General features: G+C 42.0%; 1 protein-coding gene across 2 annotated transcripts in view; it reads right to left on the reverse strand.

The window, feature by feature from the left end:
• The window catches only part of INPP5F (inositol polyphosphate-5-phosphatase F), a 37,633-nt gene extending 25,435 nt beyond the window's left edge, over window positions 1-12,198 (reverse strand). Inside the window, exon 1 of one of the 2 annotated variants that reach the window (XM_042818826.1) lies at window positions 12,033-12,197. In XM_042818826.1, the coding sequence (XP_042674760.1) occupies window positions 12,033-12,129 (97 nt within the window). In that variant the 5' untranslated portion in view covers window positions 12,130-12,197. Of the gene's footprint in view, window positions 1-12,032 lie in introns of both variants that reach the window. The other variant, XM_042818827.1, reaches the window with a different exon arrangement.
• Between the last annotated feature and the right edge of the window lie 5,038 nt (window positions 12,199-17,236).

A 17,236-nucleotide genomic window follows, 5' to 3' on the forward strand; every position in this document is an offset into this window, starting at 1 on the left:
TCCCAAGTTTTTCACCACCTTCCCCAGCTCAGCAACACATCCTGAGTTTCACCTTCACCTCAAGAATCTTGTAGAGCTATATTTCAAATTTAATCTATTTTTGCAATCTTGGACACTTGCAATTTACTTCATCCGTGTGCCAATGAGAGATAAAAAAAACAGACACAAGCAGATAAAAAAACTAATAAGCCAGGCACATACAGCAGTACTGGTAGCAATTTAAAGGATTCAAATCACTTCATATTTACCATAGCTACTACAGAAATAAAAATCTGAATACTATCCAGGTCTCTTTAAGCCATTTGTTTCCTGCTATGACAAGATATATTAAGAACAAAATCATTAAGGTTGGAAAAGACCATTATAATCATCTGGTCCATCAACCTGACCTGGCCATGTCCACTGACCACATTCCTCAGTGCCATATATTTATGTTGCTTGTAAACTCCCAGGAACAGTGACTCCATCACTTCCCTGGGCAGCCTGTTCCAATACCTCATTACTCTTCTTGAGCCAAATTTTTTCCTAATAGTCAAACTGTTAGTAGGAAAGCTGTCAATGGTGAGTTTGTTCCAATAATGCACAAAAATGGGAAAAAATGTTTAAAAAGATTTACTTGTAATTACAGGTATAAGGAAATGACAGTTTACACTTGCCCACCAACAGAAAGATGTAAAGAAACTGATACTGGGGACTGTAAAACAAAAAGGTTTTTAAAGGAGCCTTCATTTTCATGCCTGAAACTTCAGCAGGAACGTTTCTCCCATGTAGGGCAGAGAATGAGAACTGACCAAACTTTAACTCCTGTGTTCACTTACAGCATAGCCAAGCTTTGGAAAAATAGGAGCTATTGGGAGTCAAATATACATCACACTGAGACCTCAAAAGGTAGCAAATACAGATCCACAAGCTGGGAAGCAATGACTTGAAATAAACCTGACTATCAAACTACATCAGTGAAGGCATGAAAGCCAACTGTTCCCAGGGAGTTGTGACATGGTGGGAGGAAAAGCCACATATTTAGCAACGTTTGAGGAGAATGACGTGTTTCCTGCAGCATCCAGCAAAGTTTAGCTATAAAGAACTCTTACAGAAGAAATGCATGTAGGCTATGGAAAAAAAAACAATTGTGGAATCACACTGTTTGATGACAGTATCACAAGATTTTTTTTATTTTTTTATTTTTTTTTAATAAAAAGAATCTTCTAAAAGAATGTATGTGTGACAGCACAGAAGCAGGCAGCTCAACATTGTTCTAACCAATAAAACACATCTGTTTTGACATTCTGACTAGAATGTATTTACTAGTTAGAGCTCCAGTTCCCAAATGATGGTGTCCTCTGGACTCAGAGCCAACAGCCAGCCATGTTGAATAAATATAACTAAAATAAGCACTGATACGAGCTTGCTGCTCTAGAGAAGTACACTCTGATGTACCTACATAAGGTAGATGAACCAAATTATTCAGCAGTTCCCCCTACCTCATCCTCCAATAAAAGAGTACAGGCCTTCATGTTGAGTGCAGTCGTGCTTATTCAGCTTCAGACAAAGCAGCTCTCAAGCTTATGAATAGTACTGCAAGATTGTCCAAGACTGTTTGCTGTAATTTAACTTGCTGCCCAGCAGTTCTGGCAGCAGCTATTCCTTTAGCCACCATCATGGGTTCTTAAAATTAAAGCAAAAGTTACATGGTTATGAAAGAATTTTAAATATACCCAAAAAAGTTAAATGCAAGCCTGTAAGATTAGTTTAATTATGACATGCAGTAAAATTTAAGAGGCAACAGAAGTTGGTAGATAGCAATACATGTTACAGAAGATGTTCAAGTCTTTCTACAGCCAAGAAAGAAGCAGTCATACCAAAAATAAGCAAATGCTCAGATAAAGTTTCCTCTTAGCATACACAAAAAAACATCTGAAAATATTTGAATACTGAATACCGAAGCCATACAACAGCAAGCATGAATTTATTTTCTTTTTTATTTTCCAAAAGTCTCTATCAGTAAGCATTACCTACCACGGTGCTCAATCGAGCAAAGCACTGGAATACTGTCTGTACCCAAACACAATCAAAGTAGCCATTGTCCACCAAACTAAAAAGTTAACTGTACAGAAAAGTCCACAGCAGCAGTGAGCTAAGCCAGGTGGAACATCTTCCCCTGCTCAGGGAGTTTGTGGTGCTCTCGGTCAGCTTCAATTTAAAGCCCTGCCAGGTTTGATAAGCCTTAGCACATGCACTTAATACTTTGGGACAGAAACCTGGTACACAAATACATACCTTTAAGTATAGGATTTCCCATTCTTTCCCTTACCCCAAATAAATTCAAGTTATTGGAAAAAAAATTGGCTCTTTTTGCTGATTGCTGTCTGAGATTAGTGATAACAAAGCATACATTTACTCTCCACAGTGACTGCATCAGCATTGTAATCACAGCACAATAGGACTTCCACCACAAACACAGAACAAAACCAGCTCTGATGTGATTATTTCCACATCAGCTCTCTGAACTTACCAGCAGCGATGCAAAGGCAAAAACATCAGATAAAGCTTCTTGAACTGTTTGTGTTTATACAAGCATAACCCTGGGAAAGGCGATATAAAAGCAACTTGGAAGACTGTCAAAAGCCAAAACTGCTTTCCAGCTCTCTCCCCATTCTATGCCCAGCAGATTCTATCCAAGGTCAGGCACGAGCTCTGACAAGGAAACAAACCACTGCTTTGGGACAAGACACTGCTCAGCAGCAAATGGCTACTGCCCAGTCTGATGGGCTTGGGGAGGCAATCAGCCTCCCTCAGGCAGGAGGCAGGAAATTAAGAAAAAGATTTCATTTAGAATCCCTTGGATCCAGCCCTTACCACTGAGCTGCTGTCAGGTTCAATCCATCAGATAACTACAGCCATTTATCTTCCAATTTCGCTGGAAATCAGGCAGATACTTCACAAACACTGGGGAATTTCAAGGAATGGACCTCAGCTAGGATGTGTTCTGCCAGTGTACTCAGTATGAAAACCAAGTGCCACTGAACTTTAAGCTCAATTTATGCATGCTTATAGGAGCTCCATGTTTATATAAATAAGCATGAACTGTATCAAGACAAATATACAAACATATTCAAAAATTCTTCCCATGGCCTGGCAGGGTAGCAATTCTCACAGCCACTTTCAGCATTCAATAAAAGCAGCAGATACTTATATATGAAAAGAAAGAGCTCAGAAGCAACCTATTGAAAATATTCAAAGTAAGTTTTCCAGCCCTGCTAATACAGCACCAGACACCTGAGGAGTTAATTTTATTAAAATTGCTTCAGTTTCTTCCTCCAGTTTTGGTTGCTTCAGATCAAAGGCAACAAGCACCACCCGACCCTCAGGGCTTTTCAAAAGAAACTATTTTCAAGTTCCAGTCAACTTCGAGCAGTGTTCTGAAATACTAGCCAGGATTAAAAGATTACAAGTTAACTGGGAAGACTTAAGAGTATAAAGCATTTCTTAGAAAAGAAGGGCCTCGAGTACTACTTCAGCAAGCAAACTTCAGCTAAGTTCTTACTGGCAGATTCCTAACTTCATGTTTAATTTACTCTAATTGCAGAAAGATGGAGGAGCATTAAGACATTTATTCTTGCAAGTACCAACAACTAATGGTCACAAGGCATTAGCTATATTGACTTGCTTATTTCCCATTTCAAACTTGAAACAAACTATCTCTTCAGCTAATAACTCATTTAAATCATCTTTAATTTGCCATTTAGACTGCTTGCTCAGCCCGTTGTAGACTTGAGCCCCCAGCCACTTAGAATTGAAATGTTCCTCTTTAGCAGAGGAACCAAAGCATCATCATTCATCACCCACTGTAAAAAAAAATCCACAGCTATAGTCTCTTCTAGGAGGATAGTTTTTTTTTCTTTTTTAAATCCCAGCAAGTCTTCCCACTGCTACTCCACCTTACAGCTTTCTTTACACCAGTTCATTCCCCAGTCCCTAACCATGAGAAATATACCATCCCAGCAAGTATTCAATGCATGGCTCAACCATAAGAGCAGAGACACTGCAGAGCACGCATCCATCCCGCTCGTTTTAAAGAAAATGAAGCAGTTCAGTATCCTTGAACATATTCTTTATGCATTTCAAAACTGGACCAGATGAACAGGAACAAATTCACATACCATTCAGGTTGGATAGTGACAGATTTAAAATGAGGGATGTAACAACACAATCTTTATCTTACTGCTGCAAAACATTTTTTTTTAAAAGAGTAAGCAGGATATTAAGCCCAGGAGAAAGGGTGTCATGAAAATGAATCCTTACTACTTGTAAGGATAACGAACACTTCTTTGTACTCTGCTGCAGCTACAAAATTCTGAGTCACCAAACACTGCTTGGGAAACCATAAAAACATAAGGAAAAAAACATTCATTTGCCTAGAAAGCACACATTCAGCACACACACAATCCCTATGCCACCTCATTAAACGTAAACTGAACTTTACATTCACTGAATTCAACCAGTAGCGTCCTTCCACCTTGGAAGGATTTGTTTTGTTCCTCCTTAAGTTGTTCATGAACACCAAATGTGAGGAGCACGTAACCATCCCCATCCAATCCCAGAAAAGGTTTTGTCATTTGAGAATGCAGGCTCCCCTCCCAACCATAAAGAAAGCATCACTTCAATTCATTCCTCACCTGTAAAGTCTCTTGACCCCTCAAAAAGCCCGAGGAGGAAGCAGCTTAGAATAACATAGCAGACTATGCTTCAGTGGCTAAGAACCCTTGACTCTTAAAGTTACTTCTAGCCAAAGGCTAGAAGTTAGAATTAACTGTTCAATCCTCTTTCTTTGATTTTCTCAGCCAGAATGTTTTGCTCAGAAAGCACATTTCTGCATCAGACCATAAGCATTTCAGATAATCATACAGCTGCTAGAAAAGCTTGAATTCCTGCAAAGCAGAGTGTTTCAGGAAGTAACTCTAGCAGTATACATACTTCATAACAACTACTCAAACATCTCTTATGTTGTAGCATACAGACTTTGGAAGTGATTTTCAACTTTATCTTCATCCCTTCATTTAACAAGTCTTCAGGATTGCAAGATGCTCAAGCATTAAAAATAATACCTAAAACACTGAAAGAATACAGTTGGAAAAGCACCAAAATAGAAAAGCATAACCCAAATGCATAGAGCTGGCTGTGAGTGAGCTGAAGCCTTGAGAGAGCATAATGTTGGGACTGCTTCAAGTCATGAATGACCACAACCTCCGTGGAACAGCACTCCATTCAAATGTATTCGGTCCTGCCCGAGAACAATTATGAGATTTTAGAATTACAAACGACAACTGCAAGGGATACTGCAGAAAAAGCTACATTCCCATATTCTGCAGTCCTTAATTCATGTATTTGAATAGGAAGTAAAGAATTTGATGCCATACCAGATAGGCCTTGTTATTGTTTAACAGTAGGGACAAAGTGCTATGCTTTGCTAGGAACAGAGTGACTGTTTAGTCACATGACAACAAGCAGTACATCCCTTAAACATTCCTAGAACACATTTCAGCACAAGGAAATGCCTACAACAGATGAATAGACACGGCAAAAAACCAACAACAAAAAAAAACCCAACAACAGAAGTTATAAATTAAATGATAGCTGCAAAACGTAAATGGCCAGCAGGGACTCCCTCCTAGGCCATGCCACTTCTAAATCTGATTTGAATGCTGATTCTTCTTTAAATCACTGCTGTCACGTTTTATGCCATCTTCTTCAGAATGTTCATAAGATCTTCCTGAGTGCCCCAGCATATTATCAGCAACTAAGGCTTACTGCACTACCCAACAAGAGAACCTGAAAGTACTTTGCTTGAAACTTAATGCTGCTTGTTTCCAGTTTCACAGACACAATGAACATTGTTTCAGGGCTTCCACTGATGTCAGATTTCTTTCTTAAAAAGAAGAGGAAAGTTTTTCAAGTGGAATTTTATTAATTTCAGTTCAACTTTTCAGAAAATAATTCCTGGTTTTATTTTTCAGGGAGTTGAAGTGATTGGAACAAGAATATGCAACTCATTGAGTATTAATACGCATTTATTAAAACAGAGCTTTCGTGAAAGAAGTTAATGCATGATTTCCAAATTGCTCCTTTAGATACACATATATATCCAATTGTTTCTCACCTCTTCTTGATACATGTTCCTATTATTGACTGCCCATGAAGACTCAAGTGCAGCAATTCTGACAACTGAAAGATAAGGATACAGTTAAAATATGACCAGCTGATGGAGATGAAGACCACCAGCTGGAAGCATGAATCCCACTGACAGGAATTAATGCACTGCACAGAAGATTTACAGAGCAGTAAAAAAAACCTGCATGCATCCATCCACATTCCCACCCCTCCCCCCATGTGGGCTCTTTGTTTCCATGTTCTCACAGTAGCAGTTTCTTGGTTAAGATTTTTTTTCCAACTGATATTTATAACAGTAACCAATATTGCTAAATTGTCACTGAAAATAAACTGGTAAAAGCTTTATCTAAAATGGTGGAAAAGTCACTTAATAATCTGTGATCAAATTAGATCACTGCATCAAGATGCTGGGTTTTCAAGGAATACAGGCTGCTAGTTGCAAGTGGGGATTTCTCAGTCAGCATTTCCACATGCATTTTTAGAACAAAATACAGAACGTTCAATGAAGACAGGAGTTTATAGCAAATTTAACACTTATGAATTGAGCTACCAAATTTGTATCTTGTTCTCCAAAACCACTATATTAAGAAACCATGTTTTTGATAATATTAAACATTAATCATGAAACCTCCAGACACTGACAGAAGTGTTTATCTGCAGCTTCAAATTTTTGACATATCTGAGGGAAAAATTACAGCCTGGCAAACTCTGGTTCTGAAGTCTCAATATATAGCTTTAAAAATGAGTTTCTGCAACACACTCAATATTTCATTCAGCTACACTTGAGAGCTGTTCGATAAGACACTGTAGAATTTGCCTCTAAAAGGAAACTTTACACCACTATCCAAGAAGTCCCACAGGTCAAGGGAACTGTTCAGTGGAAGTGCCTCGACACTGCAGGACTCCAGCTGTTGTTGGCATGCAATACAATTTGGAGCAGATGCAAAAGAATGTTTTCGTGCTGTTGGTCCCACTCACATTACAAGGAAATGCCCAAGTGTCCACCAAATCATTTCCTCGTGGCACCCAAGGCCTTCAGAGAGGCATCTTAAGTCTCTCAGTTTAAGATGATAGAGCTTCAACCATTTATTCATAACGATAATTCCATCGTAAAACACCTTATTTTTCAACAGAAAAAAAGCCAAGTGTTTTCATCCTGCCCACTGACACCTGCGCCAGCAACAGCTCCACATCTCAGTCAAGGACAGGGAAGATAGTGCATGAGTCAAAGCAAAGATTTACCCCTAAACACACGTGCAGTGTTGTAATAATGTAAATCCGGCAGCCTGATGTCTCTCCTGTACACTTAACAGTATCAAATGTAATACTGATAATAATAATAATAAAAAAGAATTGCTTTGAAGGAGCACAAGTAGCATATCGTAACCTCAGTACTCAGACCAAAAAGCTTGTTTTATGGATGCAGACCCCTCTTAAATGAAGGGATGCTTCAGTTTGAAATATTTTCATCACAATTAATTCTGCATCTTCACCATTATTTAGTAATTCTAACCTGTAAAGATCAAAGATATCTGATTTCTGCTATCAAATACAAGCCTAAAATACATCTGAATTACAGATCCATTTTAAATGTGGAAAAAAAAAAAAAGCTTTACTCCCCTGTGTAAGCTAACAATTGTCAGCTCACAAGAAACAGCATATGAAGCTTAACAGCTTTTCATTTATTTAAAACCAAAGTCATTCCAGGGAGGGCAGGAACTCCAGCATACCTCTGCATTTGGTCTGGGACAGATTTGACAATTCCAGACGTCCACACGTAAGAAGAAGAGAGGAGAAGACAGGAACAGCCCTGTTACATTCAGCTTCTCCTCTGCCACTAAGATTCAGAAGGAAGCAAAACACGCAACTTGGCACCTCGAGATGTATTTGTTTGCCACCAGGTCAACACGTAGCAGGCATCTTTCAGTCACAGATATAGGTTGACTACATTCTATTAAAGAAAGTGGATAAAACTAAAGGAGATCTTATCTAAACAAAGTAGAAAAATACTCCCATATTGAAGGTTTCACCTCACAGTCAGAAGGTACAAAATTGATGTTTCATACATAAAATAATCAGAGCAGATGAAGACTATGCAGCAGCTTACCCCAGCCCTCATCCTGTTTCCCTTTGTTAGAAGAAGCAAGCAGCAGCAGCAAATTAACTGCTCAGTATTCAAGCCCTATTTCTGGTGGGTTGCATTTAATATATATCAGTTTGACATCTGGTTTGTCACATATGCCACAAGGTATGTTGTGCTGTCAGCTACGAGCACTGAAAGGAAGGAACAGAAGGGGCAGGCGTAAGGGAGAAACAGCCCAGTAACCACTGCAGCTAAAACAAAGTATCAAGAAAACAGCTGGAGGTCCCTAAGGAAATAACCTGTAATAAAGAACTTTCCCAAAGCTGCAACTCTCTTGTGGAATATATTCCATAACACACATTTCTAAGACGTACCACCTTGGGAAGCCTATTTTGCATCAAGAATCTAATTCAGTAGCACTAGCCAGCACACACATCATCCCTCTACTGTGCTCAGAAGGGCTCTGCAGCCTTGAAGCAACTGAAGCATCAACCAGCATCGCAACATCACTCCCTGCATGAAGTCAAGCATGGCCTCCTGCTTCACTAAGGCCTCTGAGCATTTATAGGCACTGGACTTCATATAAAGGAATTTTTCCTCACAGCATTTGACTAGAAGAGAAGAATACCAGAAATTCTAACTAGTAATTTTCCCCATGAGCTCAGTAATGGCTTTGAGGTGTAAGGTAAGTACACACAGCTACGGTGTTAGATGGCATTATGATTTGTGAGTCACTTCAGATTTCATGCTTTCAGAGACACTTAACCTGAAATCTCTTCCCTGATACTCAGAAAAAACACTGTTTGGTAACAAGCTTATCATTAGAAAAGAAATATATTTAAAGAGGTATTGCTTCAGTTGATGATTCACAACCATTTTCAACACACGAAAAACAATACTGTAGCACTAATTTCCTGAATCACTTAATAATACATGAATGCTCATTTGCCTCTAGTTAAGCTCCAGAGGTGAGGCGCATCTTATCACCACCTTACACTTACAAGCAGGTCATGGAATCTGAGCATGCAGTGCCCAGAAGCTGGCTCTGAATAACACCACTTGAATGTCACTCCCACTTCTGGTAGTTGATTCTCTCGCAGGGTGGAGAGGACAGCATCACCGCCCCAGTTTAAGCAGCAATTACTTCGGGCCGTGTTCAGTCTGGCACCACTGCCCAAAGCATCATCAAAGCCAGCACTGCAAGAATTAGAAGTTTTCACCCACTGAGATACTCTCATTCCCTTTTCTACTGATAGCAAGGAATTCAGCATCTTTAAGCATCTTACATAATTCATCTCCACGACAGCAATAAAACCATGCTGTAAAATACACGCTATACTGTGCTGCCAGGAGTAGCCAAGCAAAGCATAAACAGGGTAAGTTGGAAGTAAACAGCAGATCAAAATCTGAGTGCAAGGCATTTAAAGCAGGGCTGAACAACATATTTTGTCACCACGCTGAAAAATAGTAACTGAGGACAGCAAGACACCTAACATAGACTGCAATGCCAAATGATTCAGCTTTCCTGCAAGTGACTCAATTACTGCTTTCACTTCACACAAACACCACCACGAGATATCTTGTAAACGTATGAAGACATCTTTTAACCTTGGGCCAGCCTCAGACTTTGCTTATAGCAAACATTTATCAGTTTACAGGTGTTTCGTCTGGTTGTGCTTTCTCATTTTGGGTTTTTGTTGTTTGGTTGATTTTTGTTTTAATTCAAGTTCTGTCCATGATTTGAAGAGGTCAGAAATAGAGCTTTCAAGACCAGCAAGTTTTTGAACATGCCTTTATGCTTGGGGGATGAGAGCACTACAAAGCTCAGCTTCAGCCCTTTAGACTTCAACTCATCCTATAAAACAATACTTTGCAGGGTTTGCCAGCATTACCTGTTTCAATCCATAGGTGTGCAATGATTAATTTGAACAGCCTTCTGGGGACAGAGTAAAGCCAGTTTCCAAAAACTAGCAGAGACACATACTTAGGTGATAGCCTTTTCCTGGACTATTCAACATGCCAACAAACACAAGTTACAGCTTGTTTTTTTTTAATATGGCACTGACTCATTACACACTAATCTATTTACTCATTGCCACTCAGTGGCCTTGATTATAACCGGTCAAATGGCCTGCTCCAAGGGTCCCCAGCTTTGTCTTAATGCAATCAAGTTACTGATCCAAGAAATTCTTCTGTTACAGAACTATTTCCTTCACATGTTTACTTTCAACATAGCAAGTACAGCACTTAATTCACAGCACTAGAACATACTGAGATCAACCAGAGCCACAGCATTGGAAAAACAAAACTGAAAATCCAGCCAAATAGGAAAGCATGACTAACAAGTGTCAAGCAGACTAGGAGACTTAACTATCACATTACTCTTCGTTAATTGGTGGATCACACACAATAGGGATCACATTCATAGTGACTGAAAATTTAAAGTCACACTGCAGACAGAACCCTGGTGAGCTACACACAGACTGCAGAGCACTGGCAGAGCCCCCATGAAGCTGACGGGCTCCAGGAAATCACAGCAACAGCTGCGTGACAACAAGTCTGAAAGCTTGGGTTTACATCAATCACAACAGCATCCAGAATTACAGTTTTACACATTTATGTTTTTGTTACTTTTACATAAAAGCAAGAGCTTTTATGACAATACACAAGATGATAATTATAGCTATCTGAGCTTCTGTGAAAACATCCATTCATCGACTAGCAGTTTGCTAGCTCAACATCACCAAGTATTTTGTAAACGTGATTTATAAATTTAAGTTCTGCCAGACCTTCCCCCTGAGCAGAAAAGCAGTCAGCCACGTTACACCGAGACAGACCTCAATATTATCTGAGAGATGTGAATGAACAGCGCTGACCAGATAAAAGCACCACAAAGCTGGAGCATGAAGACATAACACAAGACAGACCGGTACAAAAAAGCAGCACTGTTGATAAAACACATAGAGACATCCAATCCTACCATTAATCTAAGTCAATTCCAGCCTTGTGAAAGCTCATTAAGCACACCATACTGAGCCAGCTGCGGCCATATACGTGCCTATGTGGCTTTTTCAGCCTAGTCGCAGAGAGCTGTGAGTAATGCCATACGTTTGGTGGAATACGCGGTGACCAGGGCTATTTCCAGACTTTAAGCAGGAGATGTAGGGAACCGCGGGTCACATCAGCTTCGCACGTTCCCCAAACCAAACGCGCTCCTCGCTTCACACCCTGTCGGTGAGCACGAGGTACCGCTGCCCAGCACCGCTGCAGCGCCTCAGCTGACATAACTCTGTGCCCACAACTTCTGCTCAGCGCAGCCCGAGCCCAACCGAGGCTGGGTTACGCAGTCCCTAGAAACGTTCGCGAGCCATTTACTGCAGCGGCTGTACTCGTCCAGTTTCTCCTAGAAGAGAAAAGTGCAGAACACCCCTGCGAGCACCATCAGGCACCGCTTACATAAGGCTGACGCCAACGCAAGATAGATGGTCACTGGATCGAGTGATGCTCCGGGGGTGACCAGAGGTACCTCGGCACCGGGTTAAGCGCGCGAAGGAGATCGGCTCATCGGCTCCCCTCGGCTCACCGCACTGCCACCAGCCCGGCCCCCGCCGCCATTCCCAGCGCTCCCCTCAGCGACCGGCCCCCCCCCCCCCCCCCGGCCCTCTTCCCTCACCGCCCCCGAACAGCCGGCACGCAGCCAGCCAGCCAGCCAGCCGCCCTCTCCTCTCCTGCCCTCTCCTGCTCTCTCCTCTCCTCGCGCGCTGCCCTGCGCCGCACCCACCGGCTCTCAGCTGCAGGCTGCCGTCCCTCCGGCTGCACCACAGCGCCCGCTCCCCGCTCTGCAGGATGTAGTGGTCCTTGGCTTGGAACAGCTCCATCTTCGCGCCGCCGCCGTCCTCCTTCACCTTCCCCGCGGATGGGGAGCAGAGGGAGAAGCGCGCTCCCGAGCCGGGCACGCGCGCCGCCCCTCACAGAGCCCGGCGGGTCGCGACGGCTCCGCTCCGGCTCGGGGCGCTTCCTCAGACGGCCGAGAGCGCGGGTTCCGGCCCCAGCGCCGCACGTGACCGTGCCCAGCAGCGCCGCCCCGCGCTCTTAAAGCTGCAGCGCGACTCCCGCCCGCGGTGGGCTTTCGGGCCGTCCGCTGCTGGCGACGTGAGGGGCTTCTGGGACGGGAGGGCTGCCTTCAGCGGAGCGGTCTTTTCGACGCCAAGTCGAAGTAGTCTGTGGAGCTGAGGGAACCCGGCCCCGATGCGAGCCCTGAGTGAGGGGGCGCTGAGCGGAGAGCCCGGTACGATCCCGGAGGGGCGAGGTGTCCGTCTGCGCTCGGTGACGGCGCCTGAGGGCAGGGACGCCAAGCCCCAGACCTGTCAGCCTTCCCTGAACGGGTCGTTAGTTGGAGGTGGGCAGGGGTTGGTGGGGCTCTCAGTGCCACAGCAAGGCTTCCTTGTGATGCCGAGTGCTTTAGATGGGCGTGCACCTCCTGACGCGAAGGGTAACCGTGCGTCTTTCTCCCTCCAGGCAGCACCGATTGCTGTGTGCTGGTGCCTGAAGCCCTCAGCAGAACCCCGCAGAGGTGGGCTGGAGCCCTGCTCCCCATAACGCCACTGCCAAGAGCATCCCACCATGCGTGCAGCCTTTAGGAGCATCTGGGCGTGTTGAAAGACCATCTTCAAGGTGTCTTGAAAACTAATGTAAGTAGCTTCACACTGTGCTAGAAAGCCGATTTTCTCGTGATTTATCTCTGTGTACCCTTCTTTCTTAAGAGAATGATATCTTCTAAGTTCCTAGAAAGAGTTCCTCTCCAATGTTGTATTTGGTCTAAGATTTTTCTTATAAACACGATGTCAGGCCTCTGATTTGTTTTGTGCTTTTTAAGCACGCATAACTAATAGGGGAGTGGTATGAAGGAGCCAAACTCCATTTGATTTGGTAATGGATGCCCCTATCTGTCAATGTTCTCCCTAGGGCGGGGATGCAGAACACACTCTCCTTTCTTGACTACAGATCCTGGTGTTGGAAATGCTGTACGAATGCCCTGCAGCTCCCAGTGTGTCCTGTCACATTCCTGCATGTAGCAGTCAATGTCACTGGCGGAGTTATGCCAGTAATTCAGGTCACTCCTGCAGGTGCTACGCAGGAGAAGAGCTTAAATGGCTTCTCAGCATTTTAATGCATCTCTTTTGAATTGTTTTATTCTCAGTGTTCCCATAAGCACAATGTCGTGTACTTGCAAAGGCATCTCAAACATACACAGAAAGGCAGTGAAGAGATGAATTACCCTATAGATCTAATACTGAAAGATTTCCTTTGAGGAATTATGTTTAAAACTGTGCATTTAAGTAAGCACAGGCAATCAGAGCTTCCTCTTAGCATTGCCATACACGTATGTATCCATAGGGACTGATTATTCAGCTTTCAAATGCAGATTGCTGCACTACTTTCCTCTTATTTCATTAAATTCTAACAGTACAGTGGAAAAGCAGCTACTTTGTGCAGAAAGTAATATATTTTACTTGCACTAGTGTAATTTTTACATGGGATTACTGTTCAGATTAATTGTTCCATGAGGAGGTGAAGCTTTCTGAAATAACTTTTAGATGCAGACTCACATTCCAACAGACATATAAAAATTAGATCTATGTTTTATGTCCTACAAGGAAGGCAAATGGGAGTAGTCAAGCTTATTAGCTTGTTTCATCATTGTAGGCAATAGAAAGTTTCTGGGAGGAAAAGATGGCCTTCTAAGCTCCAGAAAAAAAATAATAGCTGATGTCATGTTTAGAATTACTTCATCTTTTGCATATTCATTTATAAATAAGCCAGCATTGGAAAAAGCCCTATCAAGAAGGATCACAGAATTGTAGGGGTTGGAAGGAAACTGTGGAGTCCAACTCTCTGCTAAAGCAGGTTCCCTTCAGCAGGTTACATAGGATACTCAAGTAATTTTAAAAGTACTATAAAAATTAATTTATAGAAAGCTAGAGAGTATTCCTTTAAGCACAGAATGTATAGTGAGAAAAAAAAAAGTGTAGTATTTCTGCGAAGAAAAATTATTTTTCCATTTAAATATGAATATTTTTTCCTGTAGTTCACATTGGTATTCTTACAACTGTTGGTGTTTTTTTCCTGCAAAACATCCTCAGCAGTAGCAATCCAACCTCATTATTGCTCTGTGAGAGCAGCTTGAGAGTTGCAAATGATTTCAACAGTACTGGTCAAATTGACTTCTGTTTTACACAGTATCTACAGATCATGTTTCTACTCATGTTTCACTGTCTTCTAGAGAATGAAGCCACAATGTAGAAATAGCGGTATAACATGTGGGAAGCAGATAATTTGGGCAGTGGACAGCACTGGCAACCTAGAACTGTGGACAGTTTTGACCTGTTCACAATACATTATAGCTAATAAAGCCTACTGTGCAAGTAAAAATAGACAAAGCAGAGTTTACAAACGGCATCAGGCTCATAGATTTAAAGTGTCTCTGTATAAAGTGGGAAAGATCCTCTTTAAACCTCTTCTTAGGGTCAAGAGAAATGATATATATTCAAAAAAGTTTAAGGCTTAATGTTACGCTGGGATTCCTCCTCCAGCCCACTACCATTTCCTCTATTCTTTCTTATGCATTTCTCTTTCTTTCCTGTGCTCACCTTATTTAATAAGCACTCTAATTTCTTAACATTACACACAGTACTGAAGTGTTCTATGCAAACACTGTAAACGGTTACAGTTTTCTGTCCTACTTTAATTCTTTTCATTTTTTCCTGACTTCATCCTTCTCCTCTCCTTTTTCCCCTCATTCTTTTCTCTCATTCGCCTGAAGAATCTGCACTAATGGAGTAACTCCTATCTTAGTTTCTTTCCATTCTTTCTTTTCTTGCTAAATAGAAGTACACTCGGAGCAGATTTGGGAGAGCAGAAAAAGCATTTCTGATGCTGGAACACTATTAGCAGCATAGAATCATAAAATCATAGAATCACCAAGGTTGGAAAAGACCTAAAAGATCACCCAGTCCAACCGTTCACCTATTCCCAATAGCTCCTACTAAACCATGTCCCTCAACACAACATCCAGTCTTTCCTTGAACACCCCCAGGGTCGGTGACTCCACCACCTCCCTGGGCAGTCCGTTCCATTCAGTGCCTGACCACCCTTTCTGAAAAGTAATACTTCCTCACGTCCAGCCTGAATCTCCCCTGCCGTAGCTTGAAGCCATTCCCCCTGGTCCTATCACTAATGACACGAGAGAAGAGGCCGACCCCCAGCTCACTACAACCTCCCTTCAGGAAGTTATAGAGAGCAATGAGGTCTCCCCAAGCAGGAGGTGTTTATGTTGTTACCAAATCTTCTTCTGTAGTAACTATCAAGCAAGTTGGAGTTTCAAAAGTGAAGTTACACCTCATTTTCTGTACCTATTCTGATATAAGCCTTTACACAGTGGATGCTGAAACTTGCATCTGCAGGCCATCATATTATGAACATGGGCTTCAAGTACAGTCTTTTCAGCCTGTTGTGCATCTCTATTGTGAAACACTTGTTAAAGTCATGGGAGAAGGCAACAGCTGATTAAAAAAAGCAAGCTCTTCTGATTTTCTGCAGGCAGTCTTTAATCTGACCAGTGATTCCCAAGGTCTGCTTGAATGATGCAAGTGGGCAGAGTTTGGGAAACAATAGTGGTTTTGTACAACATTACTTTAAAAATAAATACTTCCTTCAGACAGAAAAAACTGGGATAACACTTGGAAAAAAAGAATGGCTAAGTGTAGCAAAATCTGCACTGAATCAGAGTGCAGAAAGAAAAGAGGTTGTAAGCATCAGCATGCCTTTTTATTTGTTGATTAGAATTGAAATTACAGGGATGTAAATAGGAAAATTATTAGGAAGTGGAGGAAGGCAAGCAGACAAAAAGGTTGTTAGAAATAGAGGATGCAGACAGTTTTCCTAGCAGAACACCACAGTGCTGCTTTTGTTTTTGTTTTTTGTTTGTTTGTTTGTTTTTAATTGCAAGTGATATACTTCGTATTGCAGTAGAACAAAGCCTCACACAAGAAAAGAAGGTATTGTAAAACTTCAAGCTGAATGAATAAATTGAGGAGCTAACTTGCTTGGAGACAATGTATGTCCAAATACAAAGTTCCTGGTCTGCCAAGAAAGCTGCTTCTTTCAGCTTTTGCTACATAAAGAGGAAAAGGTGAGGAGCTGCATTGCCCCCTGGTTTTCCAAATGCTCTGCTCAGTAAAATCATTTTTGCAGCTTCTCCTACAGAGAAGTCACCCTGTGACCCTGCAAAGAGGGACAGCACTTCAGTTACACAGTGAGTCACAGGCAGCAGGCATTTTAGTGGCAATAGCTGCAGCGTTCCCAGCATTCTGTTTCACTGAGAAATGTGTGATGAAGAAAAGAAAGATTTGAGAGCGATTTGGAGCTGAGATTCACTCAGATGAATGATGAGGCAGATATGTTAGAATTTAACTCTCAGTAGGTAGAAGGCTCTCTTCAAGCTGTCAGCTGCACACAGCTGCCTACCTGAAATATTTTGTTGTTCTTTTCTACGCAGTGCAATTAGATTTCATATTGAATTTTACCCTTCCTTCCTTTCACTGTGTAAATATAAACATTTCAGTTTTACATATACTTTGAATTAATTTTCTGGTAAACCTATGAGGACTTTCAGCTAAGGTGATTACTATTGCTCTGTGAGAACAACTGACAATCAGTTTTAAAGTGACAGAAATATGACCCTGCTGTGGACTTCACTCCATCGGTTAAGGAGCGGCTCCCTGAGCAGTTGTTTTGCTGTTTGTCACATCAGAGGAGAGTGGGACTCCCCATGTGGGTCATGGGACCAGCAGCTGAGGGCAGAGCTTTCCAGAATGAGTCTGTTCTGTCAGTGGCAGATCCATTTCAGGAGTTTCCCTCCCCTGCTAGAGATTTCTGCTTGCCCTTTGTCGTGCCAAATCAAGCATTCAGTCTGGACATGCTCTA

Source organism: Centrocercus urophasianus, unplaced genomic scaffold, assembly GCF_019232065.1.
Source record: "Centrocercus urophasianus isolate 14NV4802_14NV808 unplaced genomic scaffold, USGS_Curo_1.0 seq_17, whole genome shotgun sequence".
Taxonomy (NCBI): domain Eukaryota; kingdom Metazoa; phylum Chordata; class Aves; order Galliformes; family Phasianidae; genus Centrocercus; species Centrocercus urophasianus.